The 22,855-nt window shown below is 41.6% G+C and overlaps 1 protein-coding gene across 3 annotated transcripts; it reads right to left on the reverse strand.

Moving 5' to 3' along the window:
• Positions 1-40: 40 nt before the first annotated feature.
• Positions 41-21,944, reverse strand: gnav1 (guanine nucleotide binding protein (G protein) alpha v1). 3 transcript variants are annotated; one of them, XM_034544400.1, is made up of 10 exons: positions 21,395-21,931; positions 21,033-21,124; positions 15,181-15,273; positions 14,441-14,601; positions 12,742-12,777; positions 5,379-5,508; positions 5,128-5,199; positions 2,807-2,894; positions 1,325-1,461; positions 41-1,166 (listed from the first exon to the last, which is right to left on the reverse strand). In XM_034544400.1, exons 1-10 carry the CDS (start codon positions 21,522-21,524, stop codon positions 1,092-1,094), a joined length of 1,014 nt encoding a protein of 337 aa, XP_034400291.1. In that variant the 5' UTR covers positions 21,525-21,931; the 3' UTR covers positions 41-1,091. The 3 variants fall into 3 exon arrangements, with proteins under 3 accessions (XP_034400291.1, XP_034400289.1, XP_034400290.1); XM_034544398.1 differs by having other exon boundaries at positions 12,649-12,777; XM_034544399.1 differs by having other exon boundaries at positions 41-1,461; positions 12,649-12,777; positions 21,395-21,944.
• Positions 21,945-22,855: the final 911 nt, after the last annotated feature.

Here is a 22,855-nt window from a genome sequence, read left to right on the forward strand (position 1 = left end):
CCACTGACATGTAGCCTCCATTGCCGAAATGTATTAAATGTCCAGAAAGTTGACGAGCAGATTTCCTGCAAAGTACTTTTATTTATTTTATCTATTAAAATGAACAAACACTGGTAACCTTTTGTGTGGCTTACATTTGTCTTTAAATATTCAACTACTGCGGGTTGAAAAAGGGAATATAAGTGATCCACCACTGCCTTACTTTGCTCATCAATTTCTTCAAACCTAAAGTTTCAGTACAATTCAGACATATATCAGTGTGAGAGCACGGCCTATCAGACTTAAAGAGATACAAACACTTATTCTGAAAGTGAAAAAAACAAGAAAAGGAAAAATATTCATACACATGAAGCATTTAAATTACACAACAGCAACACTACTTCATCACAAGGCACTTGGGGTGTTTTTCTCTTTTCTTTCATCTTTAGTATTCATACCAGAGCATATCAGTCATCACCAGATCCTGTTTATTACTGGAGTCAGAGAGGAGCTGGTAGCACACTCAGTCGCTCAGGGGAGCCTTCAAAATCAGTCCGACCCCAGCGGAGTTAATGCCACATAAATCACATATGGGAAGCATCATCCTGGTTGACAAATCAGGGTTCATGAGTGTGTCAGATAATGGAACTATAATCATTGATATGTAACACAAGTCGGAGGCTTCAAAAAGGTTTTTTTACATACACTTTCCACATTTCTTACATTAAAAACCAGCGAATGGAGGCACAATTACAATGAACAGAGTGTGAGAGGATGAGTAAACACGAACTGGGGGGCTTTTAAAGTGATCACCGCCTCATTAGGAGGGTGCGACGCATAGGATGTCCTCAGACACAGTGATGGATGAGGGGAAAACACCCGATGGTGCATGACTGAACCCTGCACGGAGGAAGTAACGAACAAACAGTAAATCCTCACCCCCTCTCCATCTTGCCCCTGCGCACACAGACAGACAGACAGACAATAAATGGCATGTGCATATAACAAGTCCTCAAAATGTAACTTCACCATTCATAGTCTGATTTTGTAGTACAATACAAAATATAAATGCCCAGTTCTCAACAAGGTTTCAAAAGTCATCGTTTTAGGGCTCAAGCCGAAGAATCAAGCGTCACAGAGGATGAAATGCAACAGTGGCAAAGAGCGTCAGAGCTCCCAGGCTGCACCTGCAGAGAGAAAACCATGTGTTTGGAGCTGATGATCTTCATGTCATTTCAAAAGAGACACCTAGCACCGACTGTCCAGTTATGCATCGGACCTCCGCTAGCAGTTACAGGAGCGACACAGCCTCCAGATTCTCTTTGATTATCGTGTCCATAACCACCTGGAAGACGACCTGGATGTTGGAGGTGTCGGTGGCCGTGGTGAAGTGGTGGTAGATCAGTTTGTTGGGAGAAGCGTTGAGCGAGACGAAGGTGGCGACGATGAAGCGTGCTGACGAGTCCACATCGCAGTCTGCACCTGGAGGAGAGATGAGGAGGGGTGAAACATCTGGCTCCTTTCCACAGAAAACTGAAAAGGTGTGAGCCAGCGGTGCTTAGACACCAGGCAAGATTGTGAAATAGCTCCGGTAACCTGACAAAACAGAATCCACGATTTACATGTTCGTGTTTCAAAAGTAACAAAAACACCACAAATAACATACAACATTCTTGTGAGGCTGATCTGTTGTACATTTGTCACAAAAGCCCATAAACTACCAGCTGCGACGGGGACCGGCATCACACCAACAACAAATGATCCCACTCAGAGTTTTCTAAGCAAATGTACAGATGTGTCATTTTCAATAAAATGTACTTGAAATTTCAAAGCACAACTACTTGTTCTGCAGTAAAATGTCCAAGTGACTAATATATGATTATATATGACATTATTCGATCCTTAATACTGATACAACAATGTGTGAGTAGCATCTTGCTGTTGTAGTGGATCGAGGAGGAGCTACTTTATATTTTTTATTCCCAACCTTGGGGTCAGGCCCTCCAAAAAGGTGTTTCTGTAGTCTTCTGTTTTTGTGAAATATTGGATCATTTGAAGGTATTTTAAAAGAACATACGTTAAAAGTTTAGAGAAAAAAATATTTTTAGTTGGGACTGTTAACGATTCATAGACGTCTGAAACTTGACAAGAGGCCACAACTACATGACTTGAGTAAATTAACTTTATTACCTTCCACCACTGTTACCAAGCAAGCACAGAACAATATTAAGCTAATAGTAATGGTTCAAACATCTAGCTCCTGCCACTCCAAGTGATCGTGGTAGTAATAGGAAGGCAAACCTGAGCAAAAGCACTGAAAAAAAGAAAATCAAACCTGAACCAGGATCATCTTGCATCAAATAATAAAAAATAAAATATCCACTTTCATATAATTTGATGGTATCGTAAAACATTCCGATTTAATTAATTAAAATGAACACATTAAGTACACGACGTGTTGGTGAAAGTGTATATGCGCTCATGTGATCAGATGAAAAAGGTTGTGAGCCACTGTATTAGACTGGTCATCAGATCTGAGGTCAGTGTGAAATGGACGGTGGCTCTGCTGGCTGACCCCAATCGCAAGAGTTTTAGCATTTATATTGACATTTGCATGAGAGCAGAGAGGACACAGCCTCATGGTGGGAGATGCCGCTGAGACGTGGGGATCAAAATGCTGAGCTGAGTGCATACAAAAAAACTAAAAACAGGTTATTATCAGTCTGTCTTTGTGTTTAAAAGCCCAAAACTGTGAATGTTGGTCTTATTATATGTCCATGTGGACACTTGTATGAACAAGAAATAATACAATTGACATCAGTCCTACCTTTAAACTTTGGCAGGTATAAACGCAGATGTCGCCCAGAGTGTAAAACCTTGTCTTGAAAAAGGTCTATCTTGTTCATGAATAAAATCTGCAATAAAACACAAACACAAAACAATCAGCTGAGAGAACATCAACGGCTTCGTTTCCAATGTGAAAGAAAAATCAATCTGGAAGATATTGAGAAAAGGAAAACATTTTTACGACTCCAATCTTTAGCGCTGAAATACCTAAATGAGCAATGCAACCGATACTTTATTTACAGTCACATCTATTGTCGATTTACATATATTTACCTAAATGTAAAATGTGAAAATCAATAGCGGTGTTGAAACCAGCATGGTGTGGTGATCATGGATCAATGAGCTCCATCTATTTATCAGTGCAATCAATCAATCTCAGGTACCACATTGATCTCTGTTTGGGTTCACTGCCTCTAAACTCAACCTGTGCTCCTTTTGGTTTTGTAGTCAACCAATAAAAATATGCCCAAGTGTTATCTTTTCGGGCCCTTTGATCACAAAAACACATCTGAAAAAAGATAATAAGAGTGAAAGGATGAGCAGATGATACAGAGCAACACCTGGGTGTGTAATAATCACTGAGCAGCCACAGTGAAGAGTTAATGGAGGTGGAGGTTACACATTTCCCTCCCACGATAAAAAGGTATCGTTAAACACTTGTTTAATGAGCCTGTTAGCAATGTTAACGTGCAGGCCCACACACAACCCTGCACATAAACCCGTCACACACACATTTAATTGTCCATTTATCTCTGCTGAAGCTTTAAATAAAACAATCTTTATGGTTACATCAAGACGATTACTGAAAGAGATACTCTGAGACGTTCTGTCCATTTGACAAAAACGCCAAACGTAAACCGCTCATCCTCACAATCTCAATATATCAAAACTGAAACCGAGCGCCTTTGATTGGACAGATATTTGAGTTTTCTTTCTATAAAGGCCGAGACACAAATGTTAAAAAAGAGTGATCAGGTGATCAGAGTCAACGGCAAGTGACACTCGCATCAACATGCACCGACTTGTCTTTTAAGTGGGCTTTAGATGAGAGGTAAGTGGAATAAATTGAACAAGCTTGTTACACGCTTGTGTTAATGTGATCATTTACCGGAAAGGAGAATGGAAAAACACAGAGGGGGAAATGTCGCCTCGCCAAAGCTCACCCTAATTACAACTCGCTGTTTAATTACGAGTGACGGAGGACTCAGAGACAAAGGGAGGAGGCTGTGTGTGTGTGTGTGTGTGTGCGCGTGTGTGGAAACAGCATTTATAAAACACATTAGTGTTATTCTTGTCTCATGGTGTCATAGAACAAATGGGGAGCCACAAAAAGAGTTTGCTTGTGTTTGCTTCTCCTCCATGTTTACTGTCCACAAATTGAACTGTCAAACTGAATTGCGGTTCCCACCCTCTTCAGCGGGAGCCCTTTTGTCTTGTTATTTTTAAATATAGCTGTAGCTACTTGCCAATCAGGATGAGTGGTGGATAATTCAACTACAACTATAGTTTCCAATTAGAAACTTACTTTCCAGAGTAGAATAAAAAATCAAAATAAACAGACCAAAAAGTCTTTAGGATTCTTTTTCTATACTGACAATTATATTGAAACCCCTTACAATCATTCTGCGACCAGAGACTGTATATAACGATACAGTCAATGAGCCAACAAGGTGAACGAGGGAGAAACAGGACTGAGCCGTATGTACTTATTATGCAGTGTTGCTTTGAGTTCCCTGCTAACATCAACATGCTCACAGTGCTAAGGCGATGATGTTTAGCAGGTTGACCACGGCCATCACACTAGTTTAGTGTGTGGGCCAGGCGTCCGGGGTACATTTGCACTACTCAAGGTCAGTGCCTAAATAATAGTCTCTGGCTTAACCATCCATTGCCAAGAAGAGCAGTGGGATTGATAATTAAGCCACTTTGACTTGTGGACAGAAGGAGCCGGGGATCAAACCACCGACACCACACCGGCTGAGCTAACTGAGAGGATAAAATCCCTCTTTGCTTGACTTGGTCATAATCAAGTCGAGAGCAAGTACATTAGTTGCTTTGTTTTAAACATTGATTTAAACAAAGGCGTCAGCTTTGGTCCAGATTGACACATTATCATCAGCCAGATATCTATGAATAAATTATCTTATATAGTGTCACTTATTGTGACTCAGGAAACCATTTATCTGCACAATACCAGGAGCTTTTCAACTCTTTAAATCCGAAAGCTTCTCGTAGAATACTTTAAATATTTTGTTCACATCATCTTCATCCTGAGGTGGAGGAAGCGAGTGGATTTCTCACCATGGATGTGCTTCGAAAGAAAATGTTGTTGCAGATGGAGGAAAAGAGCTTCATGCTCTCCTGAAGACGATTCTGCAGAGAGAAGACAATAACACCGTCAGAGAGCTGCAGAGGAGCCGACACTGTCATTCCTAAAGCTTGGTCCAATGAGGACGGCGAATCTGATTGGGTGAGACCTAACAAGCGCTCTCTCGTTGCTTTGTATGGAGAGCATTAACATTTGTGTGGGAGGGATTGAGTGCAGCCGGTACCACGGAAGGGTCTTCCACCAGGGTCATGTCGTAACCGCTGAGCGCCACCACGAACAGCACCGCCCTGACTTCCTCGAAAGAACCAATCCACTTCCTGCGCTCAGTTCTCTGGCCTCCAACGTCGTACATCCTGTACACAGAGGGAACAAACAAGTTTGACCAGTCAGGACAAGGAATTGAGCTGAAGAAGTGGAAGTCAAGGTGCAGCTACAGATTTATAACAATATATAACATATTTGCTCACAACTTCATCCGTGTGATTGTCAAACCTGTGAACTTACACCCTTAATATTATTTTCAGTATGCAGAGCTTGATGGCCTCATCTCATTTTCAGCATACCTCTACCCAACAACAACTTGAGCATATTAACCGAAAACAACTGTGTGGATGTGCAGCGCCTTTAAATGTTTGGCTCTAACAGATTAACCCATTCTGGTCGCAGTAGACATTTAAAAAATGTCATTGCAGAAATAACACAGGTGTAATTAATAACCATGATGATGGCTGCATCCTTTTTGGGTCTGAAACTTCCAGGGCCTTGATCTGTGCATGCTGGCTCAATTATATGACTTATAACCAAACCTGTACTGTTCTTGTTGTGACAAATCAAAAACAACAAATCAATAACAGCAAAAGCTGTGTGACGTGTGCAGAGGGATACGAGAGATCCACACTGTGATTCTGGCACCAGGTGCAATTGATTTAGCAGGGTGACACACACGCACACACACACACACACACACACACACACACACACACACACACACACACACACACACACACACACACACACACACACTATTAAATATGACAATTTCTGGCCTCCCTTTCATTAGAACATTACATTATTATTGTTGTCATTAATATTGTAAGATATCTCGTCCCATGTGGTACTAATCAGTAGGAGAATGTCTCATTATGTATCTATTCATCGTTCATCAGACAGTGAAGGCAGCACTGTATTTAAGTTATATACCAGTATATGTGTGTGTGTGTGCAAGTATGTGGTATGAAATCTCACTGTGACTGACATGTCCTTTATCAGGATTCAATTTCCAGTAGAGAAGTGTAAAGATGTGCTCTCAGTGTGTTCATGACCTTCCATACTGATAATACAGCCTACTGTAGCACTGAGGGGGAGCTCTAATCAATGACAGATTGTATTTGTTTTGGATAAGGTCAGATATTCCTAAAATATTCCACACACACACACGGTTCCCTCCTTTTTCAATTTTCACCAAGACAATCACAACACGGCAGCAAAAGAAGCATAACGGTCAATGTTCTTCAAAAGGACGAGAGAGAAAAACAGAAACACAGAGAAAGAGAGAGACACAGATTAGTTTGTCCCACTTCACCCATTTTCAAAAACAGATGTGCCATCTCCCACCTTCCATTTGAGCATCCATCGAGTTAATGCAGAGGAAATGAACATGTGGAAACACAGACGCGCAAAGAGGGAAACAAACAAAGATGAGACAAGCTTCCCGATGAAATATTTCCGTGGAAAAAGATGAACATGTCAAGTCCCGACTGCCTTCAAACGAGGACAAGCCTTTTTAAAACTGACAAAATATACTGAAAAACAATTAATACTGAGGAAGACAGAAGTGTGTCACATGACTTGGACTGAGCACAAGGAAACAACAAGCTAAACGCCTGTGACGATGGACTTACACACAGTGAGGCTTTCAAGGTCAGCGTGCCAACATGCTCACAATGAAAGCTTTGATCAACACTTCATTCCATTTGTCACTCTTCAAAGTCCACCTTGTACATCTTCCTTCAACTAACGTCTTCAGGCAGGTGCAAAGGCGTGGATCAACTCTGGGAACGACTTCAAAGCTCCAGAGGAAGCTTGTGAGTGGACCCGTCCATTACGTTTTTCTTTGGTCTAATTTGTTGCCGAGATGGAGTAAATGGGTAATTAGCATTACTTTGGTTCGGGAACACATTTTGACTAGATCAGGACTGGAGTCCGTCTGCGGTGCACATACTGTATATTATTTATACAATTCTCCAGATGAAAACTAATAAGCTAACTGTACAGAGACCAAACATGTTCCAACACTTTTCTTTTTATGTCGCACCTAGTCTCATATCGTCCTCTCCTCCTTTACTCTCTCCCCTCCGGCACTTCTTGCACCATAATGTTCACCCTCATCAGCAATGTTGTAATGGTAATTATCAGAGCAGTTGATGTTAATGATGCAGAAAAAAGACCCAGATCGTTATTACACTGAGGGGTTAAAGGTCAAACATATCTGTCTATATGCAAACTAGGCTGTGTCTGGATTGAAAAGTTGTGAGAAGTTATGCGCACGCACGCGCGCGTGCGCACACGCGCACACACGCGCGCGCGCACACACACACACACACACACACACACACACATCCTTTTCACTGTTACTGTTGATTAAGTGTTTGAATAACAGGATAATGAGACACGGTTTGTTCATGTACCGGTGATTCAGGGTGTAAATCACTTTTAAAATAATTCATACGATCAAAACTGACGAGACTTCTTTCTTTATAGTGGCCAACATGAGCCTCAATTCCTGAGAACATGTGGTGCAAATTGCAGTTTTTCCAATAGAGGCTAAGTGATGATCAGTCAGACCCACATATATTTTACAGCTCGTCTACCTCACCGTCCCACATGGTGAACATACAAATGCACAAAGCACATGAAGCAACAAAGATGAAAAGAAGAGGATATACAGACGGGTAATAAAGAGGATAAAGCTCTACAATAATTAGCACACACCTTCCTGTGTTAGATCCACAATAAGCCACCCTACAAGAATAGACATTTTTCAAAATTCACACACGTACTTTATTTCCGAACGTCTGATGAGAAGATTGATACCACTCGCATACGTGAGCTCCATACGCAGGTGAGGGAGCAGGAGTGAGGCAGAGGACTTATATCACACAGTGTGGGATCTTTACGACTCTGTTGATGGTATTTAATGTGAATTATGCAAATCATGAACATTTGGTCACATTCATTCTTCAGAGCATTAAGTTCCGCAGAAGAAACTTAGGTTTCATGTTTAACACTGTGAAAGCATATAGCACCATTAAGTTTTATTATTATCTATTTATTATTGTTTACTTCCATGTAACAGATTCCTCACAGTACCAATGTTTTCCAGGTAATTTTATTGTTTGAGAAGTTTCTCCTTCCCATTAGCTTCACAAAACCCCTTCAAAACTCAAGGGAGCTTCTCTGAAATGTAGGCTACTATATATTTTGAATTAAAAGCTCTACTCTTCATTAATGTTGAATTGTGTGGTTGCCTGTAGACAAATTTCACATTCAGTTGACCGTATACACATCGACAAAAGGTCCAACCAAGGTCCCAAGGCAGCCTCCATCTGGGAATGTTCAGGCCACATGATATGCATAATAACTCCATAACTCAAAGCCAAAGGCCTGCATTTTTTACATTCAATTGTGACTTTGTGGATTCAAGTATAATGAAATACTGAAAGAGGGGAAATAAAACTATTCTTAAATAATAAAAAGGCAGGGGGCGCAGATGCTGGTTCTGATGAGAAACCTTGAGTATCAACCAACAAGAGGGAGACGTTGAAGTGGAGGAGGCAGTTTCACATGCAGCCCCAATATTTCAAAATTACACTGGGGTGCTTTCCTAAATCTTTGATGAATAAACTCAACTGATATTATTCATATGTTGAAAAGTAAAAGTTTTATTTTACAAATATTCATAGTCATACAAACAGGCGTTTGGCTTGAGAGCAGACTGTTTCAAAAGTCATATTCAACATTAGAATCAGAAGTAAAAAATAAAACTAGGCTTCTTGTATAATGACAGGATGTTTGTCATGTTGTGCAGTCAACCTTCATGTCCGTCTTTGACTATGGAGATATTCTGTATTATCACGATGCCCCATCAACACCTCACTGCTCGACGCATTGCACTGAATCACCAATGACACATTTTGGACTCATCATTGAACTCTGTGTCAAACGGTTAGATAGACCTCCTTACAGTCAAGAAGAAGCCATCTTGTGTTATTAATTTATTATACTCTCGACTGATGAAGGTTCCAAAATACCTCACATCTCACCTTTAAATCTTGTATCTATAGCACACATGCCAGGAACTACTTAACCGTGGATATCCCTCATGTAAGATAGAACTTTAACAATCCCAAAGGAAATTACAACAAAAGATTAAGAAAAAACAATATAATAAAACAATGTGTATAAGAAGTAATACTACTGCCAACTCAAAATAGAATAGCAATAATAATCGTCAAATAGTCAAATCAGTAAACTAAAATAGAAAGGTAATATTGCACATGATATGGATATTATTGTTCTCAGTGTTTCAGCTGTCCTTCCTGCAGAACTACGATGACCTTTTAAACGGGATGATCTGTAAACTGCCTTCAAACTAGAGTTGTGTATTCTCCTTGGGGATTTTAAAGCTTTATTATCTGATGTTTCTCTTAAATTGTAGTAACTGCTTTTAGTTCCATGTTATTGTGTACTTGTGTTATATCTATTTAGCCGTTTGTGTTCTCAGGTCTCTCTTGGAAAAGAGACCTTAATCTCAATGAGACTGACTGCCGGACAAAATACAAAATTCCAGTGGTTCTACTTATAGTTAAGGAAATCATTTGTTAACTCATTAGTTAATAAAGCTGAAAAAACTCGAGCTTGCTCTTTCTGAGAAACGCAAACCATCTACTTCTCCAAATCCCTTTTGTTGCCAAGTTTGAAATAATTACATTGACTTATGCAAAGCTCTTCATCAACCCCAAGGGCTTGATGTCTACAAGTCTCACACACACACACACACACACACACACACACACACACACACACACACACACACACACACACACACACACACAGTGTGTCAATTAACTTAAACCAATTATTTGTCTCCTGAAGAATTCAGACAGATAAGGGAGCAGGCGTGTGCGGGCGGGGAGGCTGCGGCTCTTCATCCTGCAGCACCACCTGGGACTCTGCTCCCCCCCCCAGGTCTGACACCGTCACCTTGTGGTGACGTCACCATGACGATGATTCACGGTGAAACAAAACACATCCACAAATGATTAAAAAGCAAAAACAACAAGTTTCTAAAGTGACTCGACAGTGACGCAAACAGTAAGACTGCGAGGAAAAAGCTGTGCCGCGGAACAGATACGGTTATCATCAAAGCGTTTGTTTGCTGGGGAAACTTTTCCTGATGTGAAATACTGTCAAATCCATTAAAATTTGTGTTTGCCATTGAATGCAAGAACCCTCTCAAGTCAGTGGCATCCAGAGCTGTAAAAGAACGTTTAGATTTGACACAAATACCCCTGACTGAAGTCATCTGCTGACAAACTGAGTCGCTCTACGATGTTTGTATGCTAAACAGAGATCTTATGAAACGCTGAGGTAATGTGTTTTATTATTTTAATTCCCTATGAGATGTAATGTCGAGCACGGATGACAGGTTGTTATTGTAGAAGAGAAGAGGTGCTCCTCAGGTAGACATTACTAAGAAAGAAGAGGAAAGTAATCAGATTTTCTTCAAGTGACACACACAGGACAATGTGTGTGTTGCTGAATGTTTCCCTTGTTAACCCTCCATCCATCCCATAAAACCAAACTCCGGAAAACCACCCACAATCCTTAATGCTGCCGCAGCCAACACACTAAAAGCAGACTTCTTGATTTCCACTTGTACGGATCACAAGTGTTTTGTGTCCATTTGTTCGATAATCATTTGTATGATCAAACACATGAAGAACTGACAACATTCACATCAGTGTAGTTAGTGTTTAGTGCTAGTTGGCAAATATCTGCATGCTTACACGTTAAACAAAGATGAACACGGTAAACATCAGCATGTTAATGTCACAGAGAGTAAAGCGCTTTAGCTCAAAGCTCCACTGTGTACAGTACAGCTCGAAGAAAAATTGAGTTTTAATATTGTTTTTTAAAAACAATATAATTTAGCAACCTACAGCCACTTTTCTTATAAAAGTCTTTATTGTACCCAATTTCACAAAATCTTCTTGTACAGTTACCACTTTCTTTAATTTCACAGGTTTCAATATTTTTTAATGCTAATGAATCAGAATAGTTTTTTGAATACTTACAAATCTGCGACTGACTATGATGTTGAAAATAGCTGAACATTTTATTCTAACATCCACTAACCAGCAGATAAGAAAACTGAATGCTTTGGCAGATCCTTTGTCTTGTTTATTCAGATATTCAGATATTGCTTGATTTATAGTGGGTCATTTTGTTGATTTTATGCTGTAGTTTTATGCACATTTTGTATAGTTTGTCAGTTTGTCACCTTTAAACTATAAAACTTCCTCAGCTCTTCTAACTAACTTCCATTGTTCGTACACAATTTACTCAAAATTCTTTCAATGCTCACAACACTTCAACTGAAGTTGTTTTTCAGTTTAACCACTTCAACTGACGCTTGCAGCTCAATTTATCCTCGGCTGACATATTAACTCCTTTCAGGGCTTAAATTTTGACAGAATCTTCAAATAATTTCAGCGCTTTCACTTCAAGTTAACTCAGTTTACACTCAAGCCGAAGCTTACTTTATTTAGCGTTTCTCTCTTAACTGCCATTTCAATTTAAATGTTTGTATTTTGACATCCCCTTCAACTACAACGTTACAAACATCAGAAGCAAGCACATTAAACCATTTTCTTCAGAAAATCTGGCCTTTTCATGTATTCTTGCAAGTTGTGGTAATAAAACATAATCATCGGCGTGTAGCATTAGTGCTTTAGTGTGGGATTTGTCTTTGCAGATGCTTAACGAACCAGCATCAGAGAAATCAAGTTCATTAATATCCTTCGCCCTGTCATAACCATCGGCAGCTTCAGGAAATGAGTTCATCCATTGGATGATGATAAAGGCGTTGGTATTATGAGACTCGGGCTTATTGATCACAGACGAATATCTGACATCAGTCTCAGATACCTGCCCTCTGCTTCTTCACTGATAAGAACTAGCCACTCGTGCTCTTGAATGTGTGTGTGTGTGTGTGTGTTCAGTTGATGTAAAGCCGAACGATAGGTGTCATATTGACGTATTGAATGAAGCCACCCATCTCCATCTGGCATCTCGGGCCTATCACATGGCTGTGGACCAAGATAAGCGTGTCGGCGCTAAAGAAGTGAAGTAAGTTGGTACGACAGGCGCTTCTGGAGAAGTGGAGTTCAGCTCTTCCTGAGTCAGTGGTTAAAAGAGTGAAAGGCGTCTACCTGAAAATGAGACGGTTGACTTTGAACTGGGTCTCTATCACGCCTGTTGTCCTCAGTCGTACTCGCAGAACGTCTGTCTCTGTGGGCACGTACTCTGGAGACGTGATGCGGGTCAGGTTCTCGAAGAAACTGCCACACGAGGAAGAGGAGGAGGAGGCAGAGAGAGAAAGGGGAAAGACAGAGGAGAAACGGGGGGAAAAGAAAGAGGGAAAGGAAGGTAAACTTAATAACCTGCAGACAAGCTTGAGATCAAAAGAGAATCAGGTATCAGTTGCGGGTGTCTTGTACATTGTGTGCGTGCGTGTGTGTCGTGGCCATCAGCTGCCAGGTGGCGGGTAGAGTTTGCGGTGATAACGCTGCAGGCCCAGGGGGCGCAGAGGCTCATCACCATGAATATTCACTCTGTGGTTTACCATAATAACACACGGAGGCTAAGCTTTCAAACACAGATTAGCTATTAAAAGACAGCTATAGTGTAATCAACTGTATTGTGTGTGTGTGTGTACGTGTCTCTCTCTGTGTGTGTGTGTGTGTGTGTGCTCAGTGAGATGTGATCTTTTCACACGCACACACACACACAGACGTACAAAGACACACAGGCTGTGGCGTCTCCACCGACCTAAACTGACTGTGACATTCTCTACTAGTCATCCTGCATCAGTTTCTTGAACAGGGACACACATCCTGCTGCTTGAAAAACACACTTCCTGCCGGACGCTGCACAGCGCGAGTTTCTGTTTAGTACTTCTGTCTTTGTGAGGACCATTCTGAGTTTTAGAGAAAGGGGTCATTTTTTATTTGACTACATTTTGACCAATCCTCAATTCTTCTGTGTAGAAAAGCTAAACAAAACCACTGTATCCCAGAAACACTGTTACAGACTAGCTGGTGAACACTAAGGAGCATTTAGCAGCTATAGACCAATATTTCCTGATCGAGTTAAAAAAAGAGTGAATATTGACAGAGACACAACCCCAAATATGAGATGTGAATGTCATGTTTTAAAAGTCACTTTATTTAGAATAAAAAATAAAAAATGAGCACATCTGAAATGTCTGTAATAATCCCTAATTGTATGGGAAAACTGAATACTTACAATTTAACTGGAATATCCCTTTAAAAAGGTAAGGATCTGGTAAATGTATAATGTCAATAAGGGTCCTCACAAGTATAGAAGTGTGTGTGTGTGTGTGTGTGTGTGTGTGTGTGTGTGTGTGTGTGTGTGTGTGTGTGTGTATGACTGAAGAAAGTGGAGGGTGATGGTGATGTTCGGTGGTTCTCAGTGGGAACAAGGGAGGCTGTCGGTGTCGATAACCCCGGAGCTGAGGCCTCTTGCTGGGGTAGAGAATGAGAACCGACAGCCTCCTGGTGGGTCCTAGCTCTGTCTTACACACGACATCCCTTCTACACTCCTTTCTTATTTTCTTCTTCATCCTCACTTCTTTACTTTCATTATTGTGCCTGAAGACGTTTTTTTTTGTTGTAAATATGCACATTTTATTATTATTATGTATACCGCTACATTTGAGCATTTTTTTGTGTTGCATTGTTATGAATCCAAAACTATTAAAAATGCATGCATTTTAAGCTGTTAAATAGATGTCATATGATACCCATGGAGATACATATAATTTCACATTTCTTGGGTGTGTCTCTCTATTTCCTCTCCACTCCCCGGACTCTAATTCCAAGTGTCAGCGAGCACACGGCCGAGCATCGGCTGCTAAGTCCAGCTAATTAGACCCCTGCATCTCCTCAGCACAGCGTGAGTGTGTTCTGGCAGAGTACTCACTACAGTGCTGAGTCATTGAGCTCGTACTCGTATCCCCGGGCCGCCGCCGCCCTTACCCCCTGGTCGGCCAACAGACAGGACAGGGCGTGGCTAAGGAAAGGAAACAGCACCTGTTCTTCATCAAAACAGCGCCCACACGACAGGACAGAATGGGCGTGGACCTGCAAGAAGAGACGGAGACAGATATATGGATGGAAGGCTGGTCAGGGAGGAGTGGAAGGCAGATGGAAAAGAGGACGCGAGTCTAAACGACGGAAAAGTTCAGGAGTCTTTCTCGGTGCTCAAGACTTGGTAATCGTTACAGATGGACACATGTATGGATATACACACAAACACATACACACCCTGGGTCCATTTAATAGAGGAAATACTTTGGTCATCATCTCCCAGCAAGATGTGCTGAGTGGGTGGATAGTGGATGAGGTCTGATAACTTTGACCATGAAGTTCAAATCAAATTGAATCTCACAATCCAACCAACCACCCACCCAGTGTGTGTGTGTGTGTGTGTGTGTGTGTGTGTGTGTGGTGCCAGATGCAGCAGCTATGGCTGCAGTGTGGAGATGCTGCTCTCTAGTGGAGATCTGGTGCACTGAAGAAGAGATAAGGAGCAGGATGAAAAAGAGAAGAGGGGGATTCGGAGAAAAAGTTTGAAAGAAATGAAACAAAAAAAAACAAACACAAAAAGGTACAAAATGCCAAGAATGCAGAGAGGGTGACAGAGACGTGCAGCCAGAGTACCTTGTTCCTGGTGTTAGCCAGGTTGATCCGGAGGACGCCCATGCCATGGAGGACAAACTTCATGGAGGTCAGCAGGTTATCCAGCACTGCGGGCTGCCAAAGACCAATGGCCAGAAGTTAAGTTTATGAACAGCCATGGCAACGGAAGAAAATAAAATTCATCACTAACAAGGACAACGATTCAAAAGAGTACCTAACTTTTTAAATCATACAGCAAAAGCGCCACGTTAAAAAAAAAACTTAGTGTGTGTGTTTCTATCTATCACACCCCATGGAACAGTTATCACATTTTATTTGAGAGCGTAATAGAGTGTCAGTCCCATGTAATTCACATATATTAAACACATAACTCTGTTTTAGTGCTTGGAAATGAGTCTTTAGTCTTTAGTGACTGTGCAGTGACTCCTGCAGAGAGTCGGGATGTGTGTGTGTGGGTGTGTGTGTGTGTGTGTGTGTGTGTGCGTGCAACACTCTCTGTCACTCTCCTGCCAGCTCAAGATAAGCTTCACATTCCATCACAATTCAATCACGGTCTGGTCGCTCTTCTCTGTGTTTCAGTGTCCACATTGAGATGTGTTGCTCTCCAAGTGAAATGTGCGAGGTGAGATAATTCAGGGAAGTGACAGGGCTTCATCTTACGAAAGCCAGGCTGAGGGCTGCCGACACCACGGCGTCAGGGACATTTCGGGAGAACCTCGGCTCAATAGCACTGCATTGATTTGTTTTGAAATAAGCTGCTGCGTGCATTTGTCTCCCTCTGCCTCATCGTCCCTGAATTTGTTTCATTATAATAGCACAAATTTAGTCTTACAAACAATACATACTGGATGTTTTATGACCATAAGCATCACTAGAAACAAGGCAGTATGTGCTTAAGGGGTGATGGCAGTCTTGAGGCTTGCTAAGAAACGTGTTTATGAAGTGGTCTCTGCTCTGATAGTTAAAGGAAGGCCGCTTAGTGAACAAGAGATCTTACTGAGTCGTAAGATTCGACGAACAGGACCAGTCTATAGCCGAGGTTGCAGATCTGAAAAGGTGTATTTGGTGCAACAGTGCATGCTAACATGCTGATGATAGGCAGATGTAATGTGCTCCAGGTTCCCTCTTCTTAGTTAGCGTGCTGACATTTGCTAATTAGCGTGAAACATAAAGTACAACCGAGGCTGATTGGAATGTCATTACATTTGCAAATATCTGGTTAGGAACCAAAGAAATGGACAATAATGATGGCTTGATGCAAAGTCAGGGGATTGCCACGGGTATAACAATTCAACCAGCCGACACTGCAGCCACTGCTAGTGTGACACGCTAAATAAAGGCAAAGTTAATTCTCCTAAAACGTGTTTCTTAGTGAAACCCCGTCACGCTCATGTTTTGAAGTATTCTTGCTGATTTGACCTCTGCTCAAGTTAATTAAAGTATACAATGTCATAAGATTCTATGGTCCATTAAGAATGATAACAAGTAAAGTTGACCGGCCCTAATAAGAGTAATAAATCTAACATGGAAGAAAAGGACGATGTGAATAACTGCCAGTGTATATGAGAGGAGGTCTAATCAGGAAGCATAAGTGAACACACCTGTGTGTGAGAGTGTGGAGGCTTTAAGGAATAATGCAATTACACAGAACACATATTCAATTGGACCTCAGGATAACTACATTCTACATTAAACAATTATGAATTAAAGGGGGCATTAGAGGCTTTGTATGAGACTTCTGCTTAATGTGTAATTTCATAGTGATTGTCGTTACGGTTTGAAGATTAATTTCTTAATTCAAAACGTATAGCAACCTCTCATGTGGATGTTGTTGTTCCATCTTGAGATAAAGTTCCACCCTCTGTTCCCAGTGTCTCTCCGACCTCGACTGGTGTTCCGTGTGAGCTTCATGAGACGAAGCCAAACACTTTTGATGTTGGATGCCTCAAAAAGCCTTTTTTCCGTATACATTCTTGAGGCAGTTGACAGTGAGGAGTAATCTGGGCTGTCCGACACGTGAGCTGCTTCAGAAGGGTCGATGCACTGAACTAATTGTAGCCAAAACAATGGATCTTAAGGTTGCCCTGTAAAGTTTTTGACAGCTCGTAGTGCTGAGAGTTTTTATGAGGGCGTTCCTGTTTTGTTTGCATCACACACGAGGATGCACGTGCATTTGCATAAATAACGGACGGCACAATTCATATTCTGGAATCGACAACGTGCCAACAAACAGAGAAATGCACCAACGAAGGCAGTGAAGAAGAAGACTGCTCATGAGTAAACATGGATGTAATCAATACAGGACACACAATGCATCTACACAACCACACCATTTTACCTTGAGTTGAATCAACAATTATCAGTTATTAATGGAAGCTTTGTTAGCACTACAAAAGGGTAGTTTCTTGGATTTATTAAATTGCTAAATCTATCCACTCCCTGCACTTAAAGTACAAGGGATTAAATAATTTGCCTGTATCTCTCATCTCTACCTTCATTCTTCTTCCTTCCTTCCCTCCCTGCACCTTTGTCCTCCTTATCAATTGTTTCCAAGTTCCTCCCTTACTTTGGTTTTGTGTTGACAGTAGACGCAGGAGGCAGAGAGGGAGGAGGGGGGACATCAGCAACAGACACTTTGTGTGAATAACCGTGAAGTGAAGTGTAAACACACACAAACACACACACACACACACACAGTTGGTGGCTGTATGGCAATTTGAAACCACCATCACACTATCTTACCTCTCTGGAAGAGTAGTGTAAAAAGACACTATGTTTTCACCCGTTTGTGTGTGTGAGTGTGTGTGTTCATCGCTTTATAAGGAAGTACAACAGACAGAAATCTCTCACTCCTTTCCAATCTTTGTTTCCTGCTGACTATATACTCCTACCACAATCACCACCACCGTTTAAAGCATTGTGGGAACTTTATGTTACACTGTGGCGCTGTTACAACTCCCATTACATCAGCGTAATCTCCAAATCCTCCCAGATACACTGAACTATTGTTCAAACTTGCTGTTTGGATCGGCTCCCTGAACCCAGAAAACTAACAGCCATTAGCAGTTGTCTTGTGTCGGAGCAATTTACTACAAAAGCACAACAACAAAGAATGCAGCTGAACTGACGGTGGTCTGATATTTAATTATTAACCAAAGACTGTTCTGCTAACAATGTATAACTAAGAACGTGAGTTTGTGTTTGTCGTTTTAAACTCTAGCGATTCCACAAACCACAAAGCCGTTCGAGGTGAGAAAGATACCCGATTCTTTGCAATTTTCAAGAAACTTATCCTTGAAACTAACACCTGAATCAACAAAGAGATTCCTGGGAATACAAATTCAAAAATGTTATGCATCCCCCACCGTGATAGAAGTATGTGTGCACACACGCACATGCACATGCACGCGCACACACACACGCACACACACGCACACACACACACACACACACACACACTGTTGACACAGAGTTGTGTGCACCACGGCCTCGGGCTGAAAATAAAGGAGGGATGAGACAAAGAGGAGCCAGCTTCCGACCTTTCTTCCACTCTAACAGGCTGCCCTGTCATGGTCAGAATGCAATACAAAGCTGGCTGGCAGCGCCACAGAAAGACCAGACAGAGAAATAAAAGAGATGGGGGTTTTCTCACTGTGCCTTCAGGGTAAATATGATAGAACGGATAGCGTGGAGCAGGGATGACCTGTCCAAGGTGCAGATGTTTACTGGTGGACACAAAGACGCTAGTTTAAGATAGCAGGTAGGGCGTCAGAGGTAGAAACACATACAATGTGGAACAATAAACACACAGGCTTGATAAAGAACAATGAGCTCATATGTGTGTGTGTGTGTGTGTGTGTGTGTGTGTGTGTGTGTGTGTGTGTGTGTGTGTGTGTGTGTGTTGGCTGAGGGAGGTTGGGATGATCAGGAAAGGGAAGGGCAGGTTTGTTTGTGATTTAGTGTCATATTTCCAAAACAAGGGCGTCACCTGAGAACAAAGGCCAAACAAACTGACAGCATGGACAACAAGAGATTTGATTACTGGCATTTAAGACATGTTAATAGGTGTGTGCATGCTTGAACATGTAACACATATTTGTGGACTGCTTACATTGTTGTGTAAATGCCACAAAAGTAGGTTCTGAAACCATCACGCATATAGATGTTTTTCTTGATATTATTTTTTATGTAGCTATATTTAAGTGATGCAATAAATCATTTGTGCCTTTTACCAGCTTCCATAACACTAACAATGTGTAATTTTAGAGCTAGATATCATTATAAAATGCCATGCTAGCTGCCAGGGGGATGACCTTTTTTACTTGAAATGTCTCGACAAACTTTTAATGGATTGTTATGTAATTTGGTGCATATACTCAGGTCCCTCTCAGGATGAATTGCAATTACTTTGGAGATGATCTCGTTTGATCTTGCGCCGTCATCAGGTAAAAACTCCTCATACCGGAGTTTCGATACAGATATTACAAAATATGAATTTTTCAATAACATGATTTTCTACAGAACCTCTTTATTTAACTTAATAAAATAGGCCAGTTTTCAAATATTAATGATGTCAGAAGACAAGCTACCCTACAAAAACTTTGCCTAAATAAAGTCTAAAAGAAAGAAATACATACAGTATAAAACTGTCAACATTTGTATTTAAATTAAGAGGTTTGATATCCAGCCCTCCTCAAACTGATAAAAGCATAAATGGAGATCCTCAGGGGCAACAATGAAAGAAAGCATGATGCTTGTGTTGACAGGAGGGAACTGCAGACAAGGTGACTGTTATGAGACAGGAGAGGCAGCAGAAGGAGAGAGGAGCACAGGGAGGGAGCTGGATGTGTCTTTAATATATAGGAATGCATTTAAACATCCCAGCTGTCAGTACAAACAACTGAGAGCTACAAAAGTCATGTGAGAGCATAATCCTGACCTTGAGCAACTGCAAAAAAAAGTATTGAAAAAGTTTGACAGTGTTTTGGATGCAAGATGATCAATAGCTTTGTTAGAATTGTATTTAGGTGAGTTCAAACTCCACCATCTTCATCTGTGAAGTTTGCCCCGTCAGTCCGTTCCAGTGACAGAGCTGTTATTAACGAATGGGTATCTGTAGCGTGATGAAGACGGAGAAAGGCCTTCTCTGTCATCACATACTCATTATGACAGAAAAGAGGAGACAAAGACCAACATATATAGAGAAGGGGAAAGGAGGAGAGTAAAAATGTAGTAAGAGGTTAAAGGAGGGGGATGTGGCAAAAGATAAGCCTTCAAAAAAAACAAGCTGATTGTGGTGTGTGTGTTGAACCGTTTCCATTCTCCTAACCCCCTAGTACAACAGCGGAATCTGGCTCACACACACACACACACACACACACACACACACACACACACACACACACACACACACACACACACACACACACACACACACACACACACACACACACACACACACACACACACACACACACACACACACACACACACACACACACACACACACACACACACACACACACACACACACACACACACACACACACACACACACACACACACACACACACACACACACACCTATGCATCCTGAGAACATAGCTCCACAGGCTTTCCCTTATTGGAGTCAAGTTCTTACTTGAAACTGAACTATAATGATAACCTAAACAAATTACATATTAGTTAAAGGAATTCATCAGTGTTGTACCACTTCTGCCCAGAAGATAATATGTGATTGTTATCCGTCTCTCTTCCTCTGGAAACATAACAACGCCCACTGTGAGCCAGTAGACAGTGATCTGATGAAATAAAAAGCCTCCTGCAGGGTGACCCAGTCTCCTCAAGTGTACGTATATGTATGCGTTTCCAACCTTGAAGCTGGTGAGCTCTTGCTTGGTGAATCCATGACTGTGAATGATCTTCATCTGTTTGACCAAAGTGCTTTTACCGCTCTCTGCTGCACCTGGAGGAGGTTGTAAATAGGTGTTGTTTTTAAGGAGGGAGAGAGAAATCATATGATCAAGTATAATCAGTGAATCTACAAAGGGTTAAATTAAACACTGGATTTATGAGTCCGTCACAAACGAAATGTGATTGAAAATATAGAAATTGTATCATGTGATTCTATGGAAAATAGAGATGGATTCAGGTCCACGTGCACACTCGTTGTCCATAACAGCACTCGGGACACGTCTACTGGGCGAGTTTAAGGGTGTTCAGCAGTCAGTCTCACCTAGTAGGAGTATTTTAACCACATTCATCTCCCGCTTGGCGTACTCGTACAGGTCTTTGTCTATCTTGGCACTGCGTGTCCTCGCCTTCTTCTGCTCCTCTGTGACTTCGGTACCGAGGCACAGTCCCATCCTGAGCGCTCATCTCCTCCCCGACCCCCGCCTGAGAGGAACAACAAAGGTCAGGGAGTCCAGACGAGAAGTCAACCGGAACGTGTGCCCGCGAGCTGCATGCGACGAGCTCTCCTGCTGCTCCGCCGACTGCAGGCTGACTGTTAACTCTGGGAGAAGAAACGTTCAGGCCATCTCCGACACATCCTTCACGCTCACAAAGAGTTGGGGCTCAAACCGCGCGGACACGTTGGCTTTTACGCATCGCTCCGGTTGTTGTTGTTTTTTCTTCTTTCTTCTTCTTCTTCTCTTTTGCAACTTTTCAGCGACTGTCCTCCGCCGTGAAAACCCCAAACTGTTGTCACGGTGCGCCACTGCGGTTCAAAACCTGCCCTACCGCCTTGGCAAAGGGCCCGGCCGAGGCTCAAAGCGCCTCCTCCCACCGCAGCCGCGCAGCCTGCTGCACAGATGGAAAAGTTTTGGACTTCCCTGGGAAGTGACGTCCGGGAGACAAACATGCTGAATACGCAGTTTCACCTGCGTGTGCTGAGAACTCCCTTGAAGTGGTGCAAAGTAACGTTTACTGAACTACTGTATTTTAATTACCAGTTAAGCCTACTTTGTCTCCAAAACATATTCTCTCCAAAACATATTCTCTCCTTATACGATACAATATAATGCATTATTATAGAACAACGCGCACAGGTGTTTTCAATTATTAAGGTTTAAGTTGCAGTTTTGTTACGTTATGATGGATTTACAGTGGAGAAGAGTTTTTATCTGATAAAGTGGGTACAAAAATACCTGTGCTGTGAGTTGTGAGCTATTCAACCAAAGAGTGTTTATTTCTTCTGTGAAACTAGACAAATGCACAAATTACATAGAAGTAAAAAAATTAAACAATCAAATCAAATAAAGAATGTACTGTCATGATAGTTTCTTTCTCATTCCTTAAATCATCTGTTGATCCTATTCTCACCAAAATATTAAAATGTAATTTCACTCATAAGTCTTGAAAATAACAGAATAATGCACAAACAAACACATTCAGCTTTGTCCATCTAATGTAGTGGTTGGTAAATGAGTTTTGTCTGGGCCCTTGGAGCCCCCTGTGAGATACATGTTAACATTCACTCCATTCCCTAAAAAGCAGAGCAGTGTACAAACACATTAAAACAACATGGACCAAATGAATGTGGAGAGTGAGATCTTGATGTGTCAGCATCTGTATGTCCCTTCGCTGAGTGAATGGATCCTTCCTGCAGAAGCTCCTCCGGCGCGCTCAGGCTGGAGGATTAAAGGCTCTTTGTGTTTGTAATGAGGTGACAGTTTGCACCTTTTGTTCCAATCTG

The sequence above is a fragment of the Cyclopterus lumpus genome, chromosome 1, assembly GCF_009769545.1.
Source record: "Cyclopterus lumpus isolate fCycLum1 chromosome 1, fCycLum1.pri, whole genome shotgun sequence".
Taxonomy (NCBI): Eukaryota; Metazoa; Chordata; class Actinopteri; order Perciformes; family Cyclopteridae; genus Cyclopterus; species Cyclopterus lumpus.

Bases quoted from the DNA above. Each gene is read 5' to 3' on its own strand.
- gnav1 (XM_034544398.1), bottom strand. From the start codon at position 21,524: ATGGGACTGTGCCTCGGTACCGAAGTCACAGAGGAGCAGAAGAAGGCG. The intron at 5,509-12,648 runs GTAGACGCCTTT...CTCTGTGTACAG, and splicing joins GTCAACCGTCTCATTTTCAG to GATGTACGACGTTGGAGGCC. The intron at 1,167-1,324 runs GTGGTTATGGAC...TTCTCTCTGCAG, and splicing joins ACATCCAGGTCGTCTTCCAG to GTGCAGCCTGGGAGCTCTGA.